Genomic DNA, 17,884 nt, shown 5'->3' with positions numbered 1-17,884 from the left:
ACAGCACACACACACACACACATATACACACACCACATATTAACACCACACATAGTACACACACATACCAAAAATAAATAAATAAATTTAAAGCTATGGAAAAGTAGCACACACCTTTAATCCCAGCACTCAGGATGAAGATGTAGGAGGATCACTGTGAGTTCAAGGGCAGCCTGAGACTAGAGTGAGTTCCAGGTCAGTTTGGGCTAGAGTGAGACCCTGCTTCAAAATTTAAAAAAAAAAAAAAAACATTAAAAATAAACATAAAGGGCTGGAGAAATGGCTTAGCAGTTAAGTGCTTACCTGTGAAGCCTAAGGATCCTGGTTCGAGGCTCAATTCCCCAGGACCTATGTTAGTCAGATGCACAAGGGGGCACATGCATCTGGAGTTCGTTTGCAATGGCTGTAGGCCCTAGCACACCCATTTTCTCTTTGCCTCTTTCTCTCTCTCTCTCAAAAATTAAAAAAAAAAAAGCCAGGTGTGGTGGCGCATGCCTTTAATCCCAGCACTCGGGAGGCAGAGGTAGGAGGATTGCCATGAATTCAAGGTCACCCTGAGATGACAGAGTTAATTCCAGGTCAGCCTGGACCAGAGTGAGACCCTACCTCAAAAAAAAAAAAAAAAAAACTTTAAAAAATAAAAATGATGAGGGGACAGCTGGGCATGGTGGCACACGCCTTTGATCTCAGCACTGGGGAGGCAGAGGTAGGAGGATCGCCATGAGTTCGAGGCCACCCTGAGACTACACAGTGAATTCCAGGTCAGCCTGGGCTACAGTGAGACCCTACCTTGAAAAAAAAAAAAAAAAGATGAGGGCTGGCTGGGGAGATAGCTCAGTGGTTAAAATCAGTTGCTTGCAAATCCCAGGTTCAATTCCCCAGCACCCACATAAAGCCAAATGCACAAAGTGGCTCATGTCTGGAGTTCATATGCAGCCACAAGAGGCCTGACGTGCACATAATCACTTTCTCGCTCTCATAAATAAAAATATTTTCTTAGGGGCTAGAGAGATGGCTCAGTGGATAAAGGCACTTTCTCTCTTTTACTATTATTATTTATTTATTTGAGAGAGCGAGAGTGAAAGAGGGAGAGAAAGAGAATGGGCATTCCAGGACCTCCTGCTACAACAAATGAACTCCAGATACATAGGCCAGCTTGTGCATCTGGCTTACATGGGTCCTGGGGAATCGAACCAAGGTCGTTTGGCTTTGCAGGCAAACACCTTAACTGCTAAGCCATTTCTCCAGCCCCTCTTTCTCTTATTTTTATTTTTGTTTTACTTTGAAGTAATGTCTCACTCTGGCTCAGGCTGACCTGGAATTCACTATGTAGTCTCAGGGAGGTCTCAAACTCATGAGGATCCTCCCACCTCTGCCTCTCCAGTGCTGGGATTAAAGCTGTGCACCATCAACCCTGGCCTAAAGGTACTTTCTTGCAAAGCCTAATGGCCTGGGTTCAATCCCACAGTACCCATGTAAGCCAGATGCACAAAGTGGCCTATGTGTCTGGAGTTCATTTGTTGTAGCAGGAGATCCTGGCATGCTCATTCTCTTTCTCTCCCCCTCCCTTCCTCCCTCTCTCCCTCTCTCTCTCTCTCTGGCTAGAGAAGCATTTTCTTGGGACGTGAAAGCAGATATTTTATCACTCGATGCACAAAGGTATTCGTCAGGGAATCCAGTCTTCAGAGTCAAGCACAGGATCTGAGCTCCAGGAAGGGACTGCTTGGGGGCTGGACACAGACTAGGGAATCACCCATTCAGCGTGTACTGCGGAAGCTCGGCGGCCTCAGAGAGACTTCATCTCTAGGCACCGCAGGGCGCTCACGTTGTTCCCAGAGGCCCTGATGAGCCTGGAAATATTAGAATGCGAGCAACTGCAGTCTAGGACTTAGCACCTAACTCTTGAATCATAAACTCGTGTGTGACCTGCTAGGTGCCAAAAGCCATTTAATATGGCTGGCCCTGAAGGCCCAACCCACTAAGGCTCAATTAAAGTCACAGGACAGTGCAGTGTTATTAAGTCATTACAGAGAGTGAGGCTAAGGGCAAAGAGCAACGAAAGGTAGATTCTTGCCCCTAAGGGGCTTTCTTGTATTTACCTTTCTGTTAATTGAGGTCTGCCCCTCCCACGAAGCCCCTTCCTTTCTCTGTCGTCCTCAGGGTTCAGGGAAAGGAGTGACAGACTGCCATTCTTCTCCTTACCACCAGGCGTCGCCCTCTCCTTTGAAATGACTGCTCAGATCCTGGCAGTGTCCTGGGACTGGGGCGACCAGACTGGGTGGTCATTAGCTCAAGGCCCAGCGTCCGGGTCCTCCTTGGTCTCAGCTTTTCTGTTGGTGACAGGTAGGCAGGGTGAATGTAGAGTGAGATGGAAAGATGGAGAAACAGCTTCAATTCAGTGTCCAGTCTCAACTAAGGGTACAAAGGCCGGGGTTTTTTGTTGTTGTTGTTCTTGTTTGTTTGGTTTTTGAGGCAGGGTGTCACTCTATCAGGCTGACCTGGAATTCACTATGTAGTCTCAGGGTGGCCTCGAACTCTTGGCGATCCATCTGCCTCCCAAGTGCTGGGATTAAAGGCGTGCGCCACCATGCCTGGCTCAGGCCGTAGTCTGAAACCTCTCCTCTTATTACTGGGAGAAAAGAACACGGAGATGGGGTAGAAGAGGTGGTGGGAGAGGAAGGGCTCTGGGGTGTCTGGGAAGTAACCCCCTCTGGAAGGGAAACAGAAAGGACCCGGTGGAGTCAGGGAGATTGGTCAAAAATATGCCTCTGGGTTTACAGAAGGGGGTTATTTTCAGCAGAGAAGGACCCTGAGGGCACTGTGCCCTTCCTCTCGGCCTAGTGATTGGTGACCTATGGGCAGGAAAGGAGCAAGGCATGGGCCTTTCAGAGAGAGCAGGGCTCTGCAGAGGACAGCATTCCTCAGGCAAGCTGTGCAGAATGAGTAAGATTGGGTAAAGCAGCTACAACAAATATTGATCAACTGGAAGCCTGCTGTGTGCCCAGTTGTTGGTCAAACACTTGGAAATTGACTGTGAACCCCTATACACACCAGAGCTGGCCATTTATAGAGCTAGTAGCCCAGTGCAGGCAGCTAGAACCTAGCTTGGTAATAAGCCTGTTGGCTTCATTACCCTGGGAGCAGGGCCGGGGACTGCTCTGGCTTTGGGTCCCTGCTGAGGAGAGGTTCCCTTAAGCTGTAGCCTACAGGAAGAAGGAGGAAAGGACAGGGTGTCCCAGCACAGGAATGGAAAGTGTACAGCCTCAGATAAGACAGACTCTGCCTCAGATAAGACAGGCTCTGGCAGGCTGGAGAGATGGCTTAGCGGTTAAGGTACTTGCCTGTGAAACCTAAGGTTCAGTGTTTGACTCTCCAGGCCCCACATAAACCAGACTGCATTAGGTGATGCAAGGACGCACATGCGCACAAGACGGTGCACGCACCTGGAGTTTGATTGCAGTGGCTGGAGGCCCTGATGTGCCAGTTCTCTCCCTCTCTCTCTCTCTCTCTCTCTCCCCCTCCCTCCCATTAAAAAAAAAAAAAGGCAGGAGAGATGGCTTAGTGGTTAAGGCACTTGCCTGAGAAGCCTAAGAACACAGGTTCTTAGAACACAGTACACATGGAAGAGATAAGGTGGCACATGCAACTGGAGTTCATTTGCAGTGGCTGGAGGTCCTGACACACCCACTCTCTCTCTCTCAAGTAAATAAATTAGATAGGTAGATAGATAGATAGATAGATAGATAGATAGATAGATAGATAGATGGGGAAAGAAAGAAAGAAAGAAAGAAAGAAAGAAAGAAAGAAAGAAAGAAAGAAAGAAAGAAGAAAGAAAAGGCCAGTCACTTGGGCTTGTCTCAAAACAAAGAAAGAAAGACATTTTCTTTGCCACCTTTAACATCCAGGCTGTCTGAATAAAGGGACACACTGCCTTCTGTCTGGGCAAAATCTAGGCCAATGGATCGAGATAAAAGACAGCTGAAGAGGCTGAGGGTCACCAGGTGTGGTGGTACAGGCTTTTAATCCCAGCCCTTCTGGGGCTGAGGTAGGAGGACCACCACAAGTTCTAGGCCAACCAGGGACTACAGAGCGCCCTCCAGGTCAGCCTGAGCTAGAGTGAAACCCTGCCTTGGAAACCAAAAAGAAAAAAAGAAAGAGCTGGGACGCGGTGGCACACGCCTTTAATCCCAGCACTCCGGAAGCAGGGGTAGGAGGATCACCATGAGTTCAAGGCCACCCTGAGATTACATAGTGAATTCCAGATCAGCCTGGGCTAGAGTGAGACCCTACCTTGCAAAGCCAAGAAGACAAAAAAAAAAAAAAAAAGAATAAAAGAAAGAAAGCAGCCTGAAGGTCCCTTTCTCCTGAAGTTTCCCTCAGTCACAGGTACAGAATGGGGCCCACATTGCCCTCCTAGACGGCCTGTAAGCAGTGTTGCTGAGCCCCTGGGAAACAACAGAGGAGTCCAGGCTGTAGAAATAGATAGGGCCCAGCCAGGTGTGGTGGCACAGGCCTTTAAATTCCAGTGCTCAGGAGGCAGAAGTGGGAGGATTGTCATGATTTCAAGGCCACCATGAGAGTACATAGTGAATTCCAGGTCAGCCTGAGCTAGAGTGAGACTCTATCTTGAAAAAAGGAAAAGGAAAAGAAAAGAAATATGTAGGGCCCAGGCTCAAAGGCAATAAGAATTATATATTGTCCTTTGGAGGAGTCATGGGGAGTCACTCAGGGCTTTAAGCAGAGCTGGGGTGCAGCCAGGTCCAGGATCTTACAGGGCAAGACAGATGAGCTGGCACAGGTAGGGCAGAGCAAGCAGGTGGCGCTGGCCTGTGCCCTTTACCCCGGAGCTCCAAGGGAGGGACACTCAGCTCCCGGCCCATCTTAGGAAACAGATAAACTCCACTGTTGCCCAAGCTTTTCCCCCACCTCCGGGGGAGACCGGGCAGGATTTGCCACCATCCTCAGATGCAACTGCGATAAATTATCATGTACTGGGGGCCAGACAGAGATCCCTAGAGAGCTGTCTGCCCACCATCCATTAGGGATGTCACCAAAGTTAACTGAGTCACATTGAGAGGGCAGAGGTACGGGACAAAGAGGCCCTTACGGACTTGTGTTAAACCAGACTCTTCACCCATTGGCCAGGCTGATGTAGGCCGTCACCCTGTAGGACTGTCCCCTGACATCAGCTTGAACCCAGCCACATTTGTTTTGTTTAGTGACAGCCTGGCCTTAAATTCACTCCTGATCTTTCTGACTCCATGGCCAAGTACTGAGATTGCAGGAGTGTAGCAGTATGTCCAGCTTTTATTGACTGACTTTTTTGTTGTTTTGTTTTTCTTTTTTTTAAAAAAAAAAATTTTATTTATTTATTTAAGAAAGAGGTAGAGAATAAAAGAGAGAGAATGGGCACACCAGGGCCTCCAGCCATTGCAAACATACTGCAGATGTATGCGTCACCTTGTGCATCTGTCTTATGTGGGTCCGGAAGAATCGAACTGGGATCCTTTGGCTTTGTAGGCAAATGCCTTAATTGCTAAGCCATCTCTCCAGCCCTGTTGTTTTATTTTTTTGAGATAGGGTCTCGCTCTCTATCCCAGGCTGATCAGGAATTCATTATGTAGTCTCAAGGTGACCTTGAACTCATGGTGATCCTCTTACCTCTGCCTTCCGAGTGCTGAGATTAAAAGCATGTGCTGGCTTGCCTGGTTTATTGACTGACTTCTAATGATAAAAATAATTTATGCTTGTCATTAAAAAGTCCCAGATGTTAAGCCTGGCATGGTAGTGGCACATGCCTTTAATCCCAGCATTCGGAAGGCAGAGGTAGGAGGATCAGTTCGAGGCCACCCCGAGAGTACACAATGAATTCCAAATCAGTGGGGGCTAGAGGGACACCCTACCTCGAAAAAAAAAAAGTCTGCCTATGATCAGCAAGAAGCAAGGTCCTTCAGGGCTGGCTGAGAAGATGAGCAAGACAAGCCTCCCTCCTTCCCCTGTTCCTACAAATCTGTGTGGCTGGCGCCCCTGCCAAGATGCCGTGGACTCTGTGGCACTTGTGGCCCTTTTGTTGGCCCTGGCTTTGCAATTTGCCTATGCAAAGCTCTGAACAGAGGAAGTCAGAGGCTGTGGTGAGGGTGATATGCTCTGGAAACACGCGGTTTGGGGTTTGTGGTGGGGTGGTTCCGAGCATTCTGCTCAGTCTCACCTGTGGACTCTGAGCCCATGGAGAGTGACCCCAGAGCTGGCTGCCCCTCCCACAGGAGCTCTCTTGATGAGGGAAGTTGTCCCCTGCCTTTTGGTCTAACTATGAAGGAGGGCCAGCCTAGGAGTGAAGGATAAGGAGTAGACTCAAGTCCTGAGTTTCAGATGGGGAGTGTTTCTGGGTTTGTTTTCTCATTTTCCCCACTGTAATTCCCGGGCTTCTTGTTGACCCCCCCCCCCATCTCCCCAACAATGGCTTTTGTTTTTTTGGCTTCTTGATCTGGAACTCACTCTGAAGCTCCAGGCAGGCCTTTCTCTGCCTCCTGAGTACTGGGATTAAAGGTGTGTGCCGCCATGCCCAGTTTATATATATATATTTACTTATTCATTTATGAGAGAGTGAGAGAGAGGCAGCCACTGGAAGCTCCAGACACATGCGCCACCTTGTGCAGCTGGCTTACAGCTGGGTGCTAAGGAATCAAACCTGGGTCCTTTGGCTTTGTAGGCAAGTGCTTTAACCGTTAAGTCATCTCTCCAGCCCCTGGATTAAATATTTATTTTTAAATCGTCCTTAAAAAAATTTTTATTTATGTATTTATTAAAGACAGACAGAGAGTGTGAGAGAGAGAGAGACTGAGAGAGACAAAGAATGGGAGCTCCAGGTCCTCTAGCCACTGCAAAGAACTCCAAGCCTATGGACTATGATTTGCATCTGGCTTACGTGGGACCTGGACAATCGAACCAGGGTCCTTAGGCTTTGCAGGCATGCACCTTAACCACTAAGCTGTTTTTTCAGCCCTTTGTTTTTATTTATTTATTTATATTTATTTATTTATGTATTTATTAGAGAGAGAGAGAATGGGCTCACCAGGTCATCCAGCCACTGCAAAGGAGCTCCAGATGCATGTGCCACCATGTGCATCTGGCTTATGTGGGTCCTTAGGCTTCACTGGCAAGTGCCTTAACTGCTAAGCCATCTTTCCAGTCCTGAAATATATTTTTTCTCTTTTTTAAAAATTTTTATTAGCATTTTACATGATCATAAAAAAATATCTCATGGTAATTCCCTCCCTCCCCCCCCCACACTTTCCCCTTTGAAATTCCATTCTCCATCATACTACCTCCCCATCTCAATCATTGTACTTACTTAAATATATTTTTTAAAAAAAATATTTGTGTTGCTGAGTGTAGTGGCATATGCCTTTAATCCCAGCACTCAGGAGGCAGAGGTAGGAGGATCACCATGAATTCAAGGCCACCCTGAGACTACATAGTGAATTCCAGGTCATGAGCTAGAGTGAGATCCAACCTCAAAAAAAAAAAAAAAAATTGTAATGATAGTGCATGCATGTGGAGTTTGTTTGCAGTGTTTCAGTGGCTAGAGACCCTGGCATGCCCATTCTCTTTCTCCATCTCAATCTCTCTCCTCTCTCTCTTTCTCTATCTCTCAAATACATAAATAAAAATATTTTTAAAAGAGTCAAAGTTTTAACATTCACTTGGGTAACAAGGGTAACAATACCTGGGTGGAAGTCAGCCCTTTAAGGAAGTCCACAAACAGCAGTAATCTAATTCCATGCATGGCAAGAGAAGAAGCTCCACCTTAATCCTAGATAAGCTAATGGTTACTGCACAGGCTCAAGCCTCAGGTTGAATCCTATTGCCAACATACACTGCTCAACCTCAGGCAACTTATTCAACTTCTCAGAGCCTCAGTATGGTGGACTGAGTCAAACCCTACACCTTCACATGTTAAATCCCTAATCCCCAATGTGGCTGTCATTGGAAATTGGTCCTTAAGGGGGCAACGAAGGTTAAATGAGGTCCTAAGCGGAGAGTCTTAATATACTCGTCTGGTATCTTTATAACAGGAGGGATTGACATCAGAGCTTGCGCTCCCTTTGTGCCTACTGAAGAGAGGTCATGTAAGGACACGGGGAGAAGCAACTGTATCCAAGCCAGGAGCAGAGGCCACAGAAACAACCCTGACAGCACCTTGACCTTGGCCTTCTGTCCCCCAGAACTGGTAGGAAATAACATTTCTGTTGTTTAAGCCAGCCAGGCTGTTGGACAGAAGCCGCCCAGGCTGTGGTATTGTCAGGGCTAATACCCTTAGTTTCTTCTTTTGAATAGTGAAGAGATGGGCTGGAGAGATGGCTTAGTGGTTAAGCCATTTGCCTGTGAATCCTAAGGACCCAGGTTTGATTCCCCAGGACTCATGTAAGCAGATGCACAAGAAGTTGCATGTGTCTGGAGTTCATTTGCAGTGGCTGGAGGTCCTGGTGCACCCATTCTCTCTGTCTCCCAATGTATGTATATATGTATGTATCTATCATCTGCCTGTTTCTCTCTGTGTTAAATAAATTAAGTTAAGTTAAATTATATAAATTTTAAAAACTGGCTAGATGCCGGGTGTAGTGACATACATCTTTAATCCCAGCATTTGCGAGGAGGCAGAGGTAGGAGGATCGCTGTGAGTTCGAGGCCACCCTGAGACTACATAGTGAATTCCAGGTCAGCCTGGACTAGAGTGAAACCCTCCTTTGAAAAACAAAACAAAACAAACAAACAAAAAGAATGAAGCTGTCGCATTCAATATGAGAGCCTCTGAACTTTTCACCAGCACATGACAACAGGAATAAAAGTTTAAGAAAATGTTTGCAAAGGGCCTGCGTCCATTACTGTAATGTGTGCGAGTCTAGAAAGGCAGCTGAATTGGAAAGTTAAAGTAAGCCTTTCAACCTTGGCTTTTGCTCCTGGGGTGGCTCAGGGGACGGAGACCACAGCCATAGGAGGGAGGTCCTGGCTGAAGTCCATTTGGAGATGCAAATAATAGGAACAATCGGACCTCTGTCCAACAGGCCATTTGTGGCAGCTCCTGGGCCCCAGGAAGACAGAGCTCTGTCTACCTTGCAATGGTGAGACTTGGTCTCTGGGTAGTCTCAGGCCCATAAGCCTGGGTTCTCGGGACTCTGGACAGAGAGACACGTCTTAGCTATACTGATCATCTTCCTCTCCTCCCCTTCTGGCTCTTTCTAGGACAAGCTCAGTGGAAACAAGGCCCGGTGAGTATTTGAGCCCCTCTTTCTCCTGTCCTTCCCCCTTGTCTCCAGTCTACTCTCGACCCTTCCTTTGATGGGACAGTCTTCCTAAAATGCTGGCTGCCATCTCCACCCCTCCCACAGCCGTTCATCTGTTTCTACCCTCTGTTATCAGCTGTGGGGCTCTCCCAACCCCAAGTTTCCTAGGGTACCAACTCGTTCAGCTGTGTACCCCAAAGCTACTAGCCCCCCCCGGTCAGCCTCGTCCTCCTGTCATGTCACACCTCCTGGAAGGTTGTAGATGTGGATGCCCTACCCTGCAGAGTCTGCCTAACACAAGCTCAAGGGCCTTCTTGAGCAGGGTTGAATAGAGTCTGCTTACAGGTTGGGGCCACCCCTCCCACCTGCCAGATGTATGGGTAAGTGACACAGTGGGCCCCTGGGGGCCAGCAGACCAGATTCCCCCGAGAGCTGGGTCTTCCCTGCGTGGCTCTGGACAAGCTGCCTAGCATCGTCCAGCACCGCTTCGTCACTTGAGCTTTGTTCTCTCATGTGTCTTCGTCAAAATCAGGGGACAGGGTCAGGAATATTCACAGGTATAGCAAGCAACTGAAAGGCCCCCTAGTTTCTGGTTGCCTTCCACATCAGCCTTCTTGCTGCAGTGCTAGAAATGCCCATCGCTATGGGGTTCCTTAGTCAGGGCAGTTGATTACACTGGGGAAGGGACCAAGTATTGGCTGCCTGAGGGTGAGCTGGCAAGAGGCGAGGTCAGTCTGTTTGTCCAGATGTCCCAGTGTGGAGAGAAGACACTCCCAGGCCATCTCCCCTGCCTGGCCCAGAGACTTGGAGACACAGGGTGAGTCCAGCTGCTGAGACCGGGGCAGGAGGAGGGGGCCAGGGACCACCCGTGTCCTGCCATGCCCTGCCTGTCGTCTCCCCTTTATCCAGCAGCCCTTCCTGAAGGCCCAGGATGAGGATGAGGATGAAGATGAAGATGAGGATAAATATGAGCTGCCCCCGTGTGAGGCTCTGCCTCTCAGTCTGGCCCTTGCGCACCCTCCTGGCACAAAGGAGGACTTGTATCTGGGTGAGGGCTGGGGAGGGGGAGGCGGGAAGATACGGGGTTTGGGCAGGAGACAGGGCCTCACCAGAGAAAGGTCCAGGCCTTGCCTCTCCTTCCTCGGCCTGAGCTGGGACTGGGAGAGGGGCCGCAGCTGGCGGTCACAGCCGCCTCTTAGCCAGGCAGCAAAAGGGGGGAGCGATGGAGGAAAGAGGGGAGGGAGAAGGGGGAGGGGAGAAGGGGGGCAGATCAGGTAACTAAGGCAACAGTGGCAAAGCCTAAAGACAGAGCTGGTCCCTAGGGTTGCCATTCCACCTCTGAGTTCTCAGAACCTCCTCCCAGCCAGGGTGGGGGCGCTGTCACTGGCATCCCACTCCTAAGCTCCTGAGCGTGGCCAGGTGGGGGCAGGGAAGCTGGCTGCCTTACGTTGCCAAGGAGACAGAGCTGTCAGGAAGCCAATGAATGAGCAGGGGAGAGTGAAGGAGGGAGGGAGGATGTGAAGGGGACTAGGTGGGAAACAGAAAGGAAATGGGGATCTACACAGGATGCTGGACACCCCCAACCACAACACATGCTGTCTTTTCCAGACCGCTCTGGCCCCCTGGGCCCCTCTAAGCCACCTCTCCCTCAGCCCTCCATCAGCCCCACCCCAGGCTATCCTTTCCCGGTGAGTAACTCTTGGAGGCATCCTATCTGCAAGCTCACTTCGCATCTGCACTCAGAGGCCCCTGAGAACTCTGATGTGGTCAGGTCAAGTCAGAAACCACAGCCAAGCAAGAACCCCTCCCTTGCCCAGAGTGCTCAGCTGCCAGCCCCAGCCAGTTCCCATCCCCAGTGTGACCTGGCTGTGGACTTTGAAATCTACTACTTTCCTTATCTTACTGGAATAAAAGGCAAAAAAGGGGAAGAGTCACAATAAAGAAAGAGCTCCAAATCGAGGCTGAGGGAAGTGCTGTCCTTCTAGAACATTGCCACTGTTGCTGTAGTGGTTTTTGGTTTGTTTGTTTGTTTTGTTGTTGTTGTTTTTAGAGACAGGGTCTCACTTTAGCTCAGGCTGGCCTGGAACTCACTCTGTAGTTACAGACTAGCCTTGAACTCACCGCAATAGATCCTCCCACCTCTGCCTACAGAGTGCTGGGGTTCAGGCATGTACTGCCATGGCTGGCTTTGTTTGTTTCATTGTCCTTTTTCTAGGTGGGAAAGGCAGGATCTCATGTAGCTCAGACTGGCCTTGATCTCATGTAGCTGAGGGCAGCCCTAACCCCATCTCCCAAGAGCTGGGATTACAGGCATGCCCACCACACCTAGCAGTTGTGGTGAATTCCAGGTCAGCGTGGGCTAGAGCAAGACAATAACTCAAAAAAAAAAAAAAAAAAAAGGGCTGGAAAGATGGCTTAGTGGTTAAGGCATTTGCCTTCAAAGCCAAAGGACCCATGTTCAATTCCCCAAGACCCACATAAGACAGATGCACAAAGTGGCACATGCGTCTAGAATTCATCCCCAGCGTCTCCCTCTCTCAAATAAATAATTAATAAAAATATTTAAAAACAAACAAACAACAACAAAAAAAACAAACAAAGTCTCATGCTAGCCTGGAACTCACTATGTAGCCAAAGATGACCTTGAACTTCTGATCCTCCTGCCTCCATCTCCCAAGGCATGTACCGCCATGTCTAGTTTTCTTGTGATTTTTTAAAGAAATTTACTTATTTGCATGTGTGGGTGTTTGTTGCTGCTGCAAATAAACTCCAGATGCATGCACCATTGCGTCTGGCTTTACGTGGGTGCTGAGAAATTGAAGCACTTTGACTATTAAAGAATCATCCCACACCCTTGTGACTTTTTTTTTTTTTTTTTGAGGCAGGGTGTCACTCTATCAGGCTGGCCTGGAATTCACTATGTAGTCTCAGGGTGGCCTCAAACTCATGGCGATCCTCCTACCTCTACCTCCTGAGTGCTGGGATTAAAGGCATGTGCCTCCATGCCTGGCTACCCTGTGATTAAAATAAATAAATAAATAAATAAATAAATAAATAAATATATATATATATATATATATGTGTGTGTGTGTGTGTGTGTGAAATATTTATTTGAGAGGCAGATAGAGAGAATGGGTGCATCAGGACCCCTGGCGACTGCAAATGAACTCCAAGTGCATGTGCCACCTTTGGGCATCTGCCTTACGTGGGTGCTGGGGAATTGAGCCTAGGTTCTAGTGCTTCACAGACAAGTACCTTAATGGTCAAGCCATCTCTCCAGGCCCCTTGTGATTTTTTTTTTTTTTTCAAGGTAGGGTTTCACTGTGGTCCAGGCTGACCTGGAATTAACTATGTAGTCTCAGAATGGCCTCAAACTCTCAGTGATTTTCCAACCTCTGCCTCCTGAGAGCTGGGATTAAAGGCGTGCGCCACCATGCCTGGAGTTTTTTGTTTTTTTTTTTAACTGCACACATAGCTCCAATCCATTGCACCTCAGCATCTTTCTTTTTTAAAAAATATTTTATTTATTTATTCATTTGTTTGAGAGAGAGAGGCAGATAGACAGAAAGAGAGAATGGGTGTGCCAGGGCCTTTAACCACTGCAAACGAACTCCAGACACATGTGCCCTCTTGTGCCTCTGACTAACTTGGGTCCTGGGGAATTGAACTGGGGTGCTTAGGCTTTGCAGGCAAATGCCTTAACCGCTAAGCCATTTCACCAGCCCTCAGCATCTTTCTTCAGATGCCTCCTCCTTCACCAGCCCTATTGTGCCCACAGCTGAAGGCAACCATGAACCTGCAGGTGGGCACAAAGCAGGGACCTGTCTTTGGAAGGCGAGGTAAGGGCGGCGAACTCTCACGGCTCCCCACGGGGAGGGGGTCCTCCCCCCCCCCGTGGGATGGAGCTGGTGATGCCTCCCATGCGCTTCCTGCAGTTCTCCCAGCTGTGGCTCCTTTTTGCCTGCCAAGCCCTTAAGGCTGACAGTTCTGGTAGCATTACCACCGGTGAACAAGTGAGGGGATAGAGGCTGGGAAACATGAAGTGCTATGTCTGCGTGAAGGCACCAAAGCCAAGGGCCTCACCCCCAGGCCTGTATGCCCTCTGGGTCAGGTGAGGGGCACCCCAGAGTGAAGAGGTCAGAAGGGCAGCAAACTCTTCCCCCAGAATCTGCCCTGTTAAGACATTTGAGCACCCTCCTCCACTAAAGGTGGTCCTTGGGCCACCCCTCTGATCCCATCCATTCCATGCCTGTGTCTACAATCTAGAGACTTCCCTCTATGGTCAATGCCCTAAGACCTATGACGCCAGAATTCTGGGGTGTCAGAACAGGAACATCCCTGTAGAAAGAGGCTGTGGAAGGGGTACCCTCCCTCTGCCCAAGGTCAAATAGCTCACCTGAAGCACATTTCATGTTAACTTTGCTTAGGGGCTGGTGAGAGTTCATAGCTTTGAGAGTGGCTGCAAGTTTTGGACCAGCCCAAAGTCATCAGGAATGAGAGGTAGAGCCAGGAGACATCACAGAGTTAGGAGGGAAAATGACAAGGGGGAAGAGCTGACTCCCTGGCTAGGAAGGACATTGCCACCGGGCGGGCTCTGGTCTCCTCCTCCCCGCTGCTCATAAACACTGGTTCTTTCCTCTCCCCTCCAGGACAAGGTGCACCGGCTAGAGTGGTGAGCTGTCCCTTCACCCACTACACATGCTAGGTTCTGCACAGAAAGCTGGCAGAGGTAGAGGCAGGGAAAGCCAGGCAAGAAAATACCCCTGAAGCCCAGGGAGAGGTACAGAGCAGAGCCTGAGGGTGTCACCTGGGGCCCCTCCTCCACATCCTGTGAATGTCTCCGAAGTGGATGGCGCTCATGAGATGCCCTTTCCATGCACAGAAGGAGGGAGTGACGCGTCCAAGCCATCTCCTTCCCTAGTGGCGGCTGTTTGAGGCAAAGACCGCTTATTTTTTTTTTTTTCCCCCTGAGGTAGGGTCTCACTCTTGCCCAGGCTGACCTGGAACTGTAGTTTCAGGCTGGCCTGGAATTCACAGTGATCCTCCTACCTTACTTCCCTCCTGAGTGCTGACACTTGGGGGTGTCTGCTTACTTTTTGAGGGAGCCCCAGGGCTGGACAAAACCATGGTAACATACACCTCTTCTCCCTTAGGTGCCAGGCCTTACAAAGAAACGTGATGAGGACATCTACCTGGAGTGTGAGCCTGATCCAGGCGAAGGCTACCTACCTGGGAGGGGCGGAAGGGAAGCCCAGAGTAGGACTTCAGGTAGGTCCTCTGCTGCCTGGCCACAGACACATTCGCCTGGCTTTGTCCCTACCTGCTACCTCCTTTCCCATCCTCACCCACACAATGTCCTTGGACAATCAGACACTGCCTGGATGTCTTCACTTCTGCCTTTGGTCCACATTTACCTACACTGTTCCCACCAAAGGGGTGGCTCCCCTGAGAGCGAGGGCTGGGAGGAGCGCCTCAATAGTTTCTGCCAGGCTGGCATTTGCCTCAGGTTAGAATGAGGTCAGAGAGCCCAGGCCACAGAGAAACAGCTGCAGGCCCCTCAGCTGTTCTCAGGCCCTCCATGATTGGCCTGGATTTCCCTGCCTGGTGCCCAGCCAAGCCCGGGCTGCCTTCTCTGTTTCAGTCCAGGCCTTGACTAGGACTCTGAGCTCTCAAGTTCTGATACCCCCAGTTCCTCTGCCAAGGACATCTTTGGTGCCCAGGTGAGTGCCACACCAGGTCCATGTGCATGGTGAGTGGGGAGAACCACTTGGGATCTGCAGGCCCTCCTTGCTGTGCTCAGCTTTGTTAGCAGTCATGCTAAGGGCAGCTTGGGCTGCTGCTCTGTCCTCTGAGCTGTCTCTCCTGAAGGAGGTAAAGCAAGCCTCGGAGCTCTGTTCTCCACTTTGTTCCCTATAGGCCCACCACAGCTCCCCAGGAAGCCTGGAACGTAAGATGCTCGTGGTCTAGGGGGACGTGAGCTGGGAGGAGGGGCAGGGAAGCCCAGGGTGGAACTTCAGGCTGGGGGCCAGCAGCCTGCAGGGCTCGGCTCTCATCTGACCAGACCTCCTGTGTCCCAGGGAGCTGTGGACGCCACATCCAAAGGTAAGCCCTTCCACACATCCTCAGTATGAATGGAGCCAGGATCCCATCCCACCCCTGTAGGCCAGACACCCTCCGTCCACGCTTCATTGAAGTGGTCCTTGCAGCTCTGACTCTAGCTGAGGCCATGCCCGAGAGGACCCTGTGGGGACAGTTCTCAGGGTCTGCACCAGATTGATGACTCCTCCCTTAGCTGTCTCATAAGGAAGCCTGGCTTATAGCACATATCAGAGTGCTTGACCTGGAGAGGAGAGAGCACTGGGTGGCCTGTCTTAGACTTCCCACCTATTTACATGCCATACTTCTGTCCCATGAAGCTACTCCCCACTGCCCCTAATCCAAGCCCTTTCCAGCTCCAACTCTATTCTGCGCATCTTTCAGCAGGAAGAAGACCATCGGTTCCCTCCATAGCCACACCCTCCTCTGCTGAGGTGAGCGGAGGCTGGCAACAGTTGAGGCCTTTGGGGACCAGAGCCCTCTCTCTAGTCCCGGCCCAGCAGCCCTCCTGGCTTGTGCATGCACCACCCTGAGAAACAGGCATACACTGGGCACACATGCAGCAGATGTGCCAGGCCCAGAAACAACCTGGCTCTGCTTTGGGGCTCAGTGTGAGGCTGGCAGAGAGGAACACGGATGGCTGCACCCCAGGGTTCTGTGCTCCCCGCCTCCCATCCCATACTGTAACACAACTCTGAGTGACTGTGTGTATCTAGGATGGCAGCCTGCTGGGCCAACCTTGGTATTCAGGGCACTGTGACCGTCATACTGTTGAGAGAACCCTGCTCCATTTCCAGAAGGTGGGCGCTTGTGGTCTCCTGGTCTTGTTTGAAATCTGTGGGACATATAGCCAGTCAGGCTGGGGGGAGCAGTTAGCTGCACAGGAGAGTCATGGCTGGGGTCTTGTCCACAGGACGGAGCCTACACTGTTCGCCTCAGCTCTGGGCCTTATGGCTCCCAGCCCTTCACCCTGGCAGTGCTCCTCCGAGGCCGGGTCTTCAACATTCCCATCCGGCAGCTGGATGGCGGGCACCACTATGCCCTGGGCAAGGAGGGCAGGAACCCTAAGGAGGTGGGTGTTGGAGAAGGCAGGGGTCTAATAAGCAAGATGGACCACACACCAGTCCCACCATGCAGAGCCTAGCCAAGAACATGTGGGAGAGAAAGCCAGGTCGCAGTTTCCTGGGATAGCTAAAAACGCCAGAGTCCAGAGCCCTGAATCCTTCCTTCTCAGACACCCAGCACTTTGAGAGGTGCTCCGGGGGAAGTGGCCCCTCTTGCCTTAGCTCACTATGCACGGAGTCAGGGTGGGGACATATGTACCTCCAATGAGGCTAGCTGGAAGGAGGGCAGGAGCCTCCAAGGAGTCGACTTTGTCCCCAGCAATTGCTGGGATACAGGCTAGGTAGGAACGGTACCCCTCTACTAAGTCCCCATGGGACCTGAAGTTGTTTGTCTGGAAACCTGAGCCTGGCAAGCAGCATGCCCACCACGACAGCTGTGTGAGGTTTGGAACCAGACAGCAAAAGCCAATACACCAATGAAGTAAAATATGTAGAGAAATGTTGGCCAGCTTGCCTGCCGCATGGCTGCCATAGGGAATCACTGGCAGAATGATGCCCAGGTACTCATGGGCATACTGTCTCCTGTTTGCAGCTCTTCTCCTCTGTGACTGCCATGGTCCAGCACTATTCGAAGCACCCCCTTCCCCTGGTGGACAGACACAGTGGCAGCCGGGGCCTGACCTGCCTGCTCTTCCCCACCAAGCCATAGGGCCACCGTGACACACGCCCACCTCTGGCCCACATTATGGATCTTTTCCTTTTCTGTTTTTGTTTGTTCTGAGAGTCTTGTGTATCCCAGGCTGGTTTGCAACTCTAGAGGCCCTTAATCCTGTTGCCTCTGCCTTCCAGGTGTTGTGGGATTAAAGGTTTACACCACCTCATCTGCCTTCACAGTGTACTCCTTCACACACCCCCCTCCAACCCTCCCTTGGGCTATGTTTTCCCTCTCTCCTTAGTCTACTCCCCCTCCCCTGGCCTCCCACTCACCTTCCCCCAGTCCCTGCAGACCCCAGATGAAAGGCACTAGGAAGGGCTTCCAGAGTCTGACTCCTGGACCTTCTACGCATCCCATAGCTGGGAGCCCAGTGCCAGCCACAATGGAAGTGTTCAAGGAACTCCCTACTTCCTTGGATGAAGGCATGTGGTGGCCTAGAGAGGTTGGCCTCCCAACAGAGCCTTAGAGCCAAGAAACTCCCTTCATCTTCTCTTGGAAGATTAGCACCATCTGGGAGGGGATTGGGTTTTCCTGTACACACAGTATACTGTTTTTTTTAAGGTAGGGTCTCACTCTAGCCAAGGCTGACTAGAATTCACTATGTAGTCTCAGGGTGGCCTTGAACTCACAGCAATCCTCCTACCTCTGCCTCCTAAATCCTGGGATTAAAGCTATGCGCTACCACACCTGGCTTTTTAAAAAAAAATTTAAATTTTTATTTATTT

The 17,884-nt window shown here is 50.4% G+C and overlaps 1 protein-coding gene across 1 annotated transcript; it reads left to right on the top strand.

Moving 5' to 3' along the window:
• Positions 1-1,649: 1,649 nt before the first annotated feature.
• On the top strand, positions 1,650-17,237 carry Sh2d6 (SH2 domain containing 6). Its single transcript, XM_045152192.1, has 18 exons — positions 1,650-1,659; positions 2,209-2,343; positions 8,076-8,230; positions 9,244-9,269; positions 9,630-9,664; positions 10,031-10,101; positions 10,194-10,332; positions 10,893-10,972; positions 13,063-13,123; positions 13,934-13,956; positions 14,438-14,552; positions 14,926-15,004; positions 15,201-15,231; positions 15,362-15,386; positions 15,765-15,814; positions 16,097-16,180; positions 16,294-16,452; positions 17,037-17,237. The coding sequence occupies exons 1-18, from the start codon at positions 1,650-1,652 to the stop codon at positions 17,151-17,153; spliced, it is 1,395 nt and encodes a 464-aa protein (XP_045008127.1). The 3' UTR covers positions 17,154-17,237.
• The last annotated feature ends 647 nt before the right edge of the window (positions 17,238-17,884 follow it).

The sequence above is a fragment of the Jaculus jaculus genome, chromosome 6 (assembly GCF_020740685.1).
Source record: "Jaculus jaculus isolate mJacJac1 chromosome 6, mJacJac1.mat.Y.cur, whole genome shotgun sequence".
In the NCBI taxonomy this organism is placed as follows: Eukaryota; Metazoa; Chordata; class Mammalia; order Rodentia; family Dipodidae; genus Jaculus; species Jaculus jaculus.
Note: the sequence above shows the minus strand (reverse complement) of the source record. Positions and strands in the feature narration are given on the sequence as shown.

What these genes read in the sequence shown, in the direction of transcription:
- Sh2d6 (XM_045152192.1), top strand. An exon ending in AGCTTTTCTGTTGGTGACAG is followed by an intron (nt 2,344 to 8,075) that starts GTAGGCAGGGTG and finishes TCTTTATAACAG; the next exon opens with GAGGGATTGACATCAGAGCT. An exon ending in ACCTGTCTTTGGAAGGCGAG is followed by an intron (nt 13,124 to 13,933) that starts GTAAGGGCGGCG and finishes TCTCCCCTCCAG; the next exon opens with GACAAGGTGCACCGGCTAGA.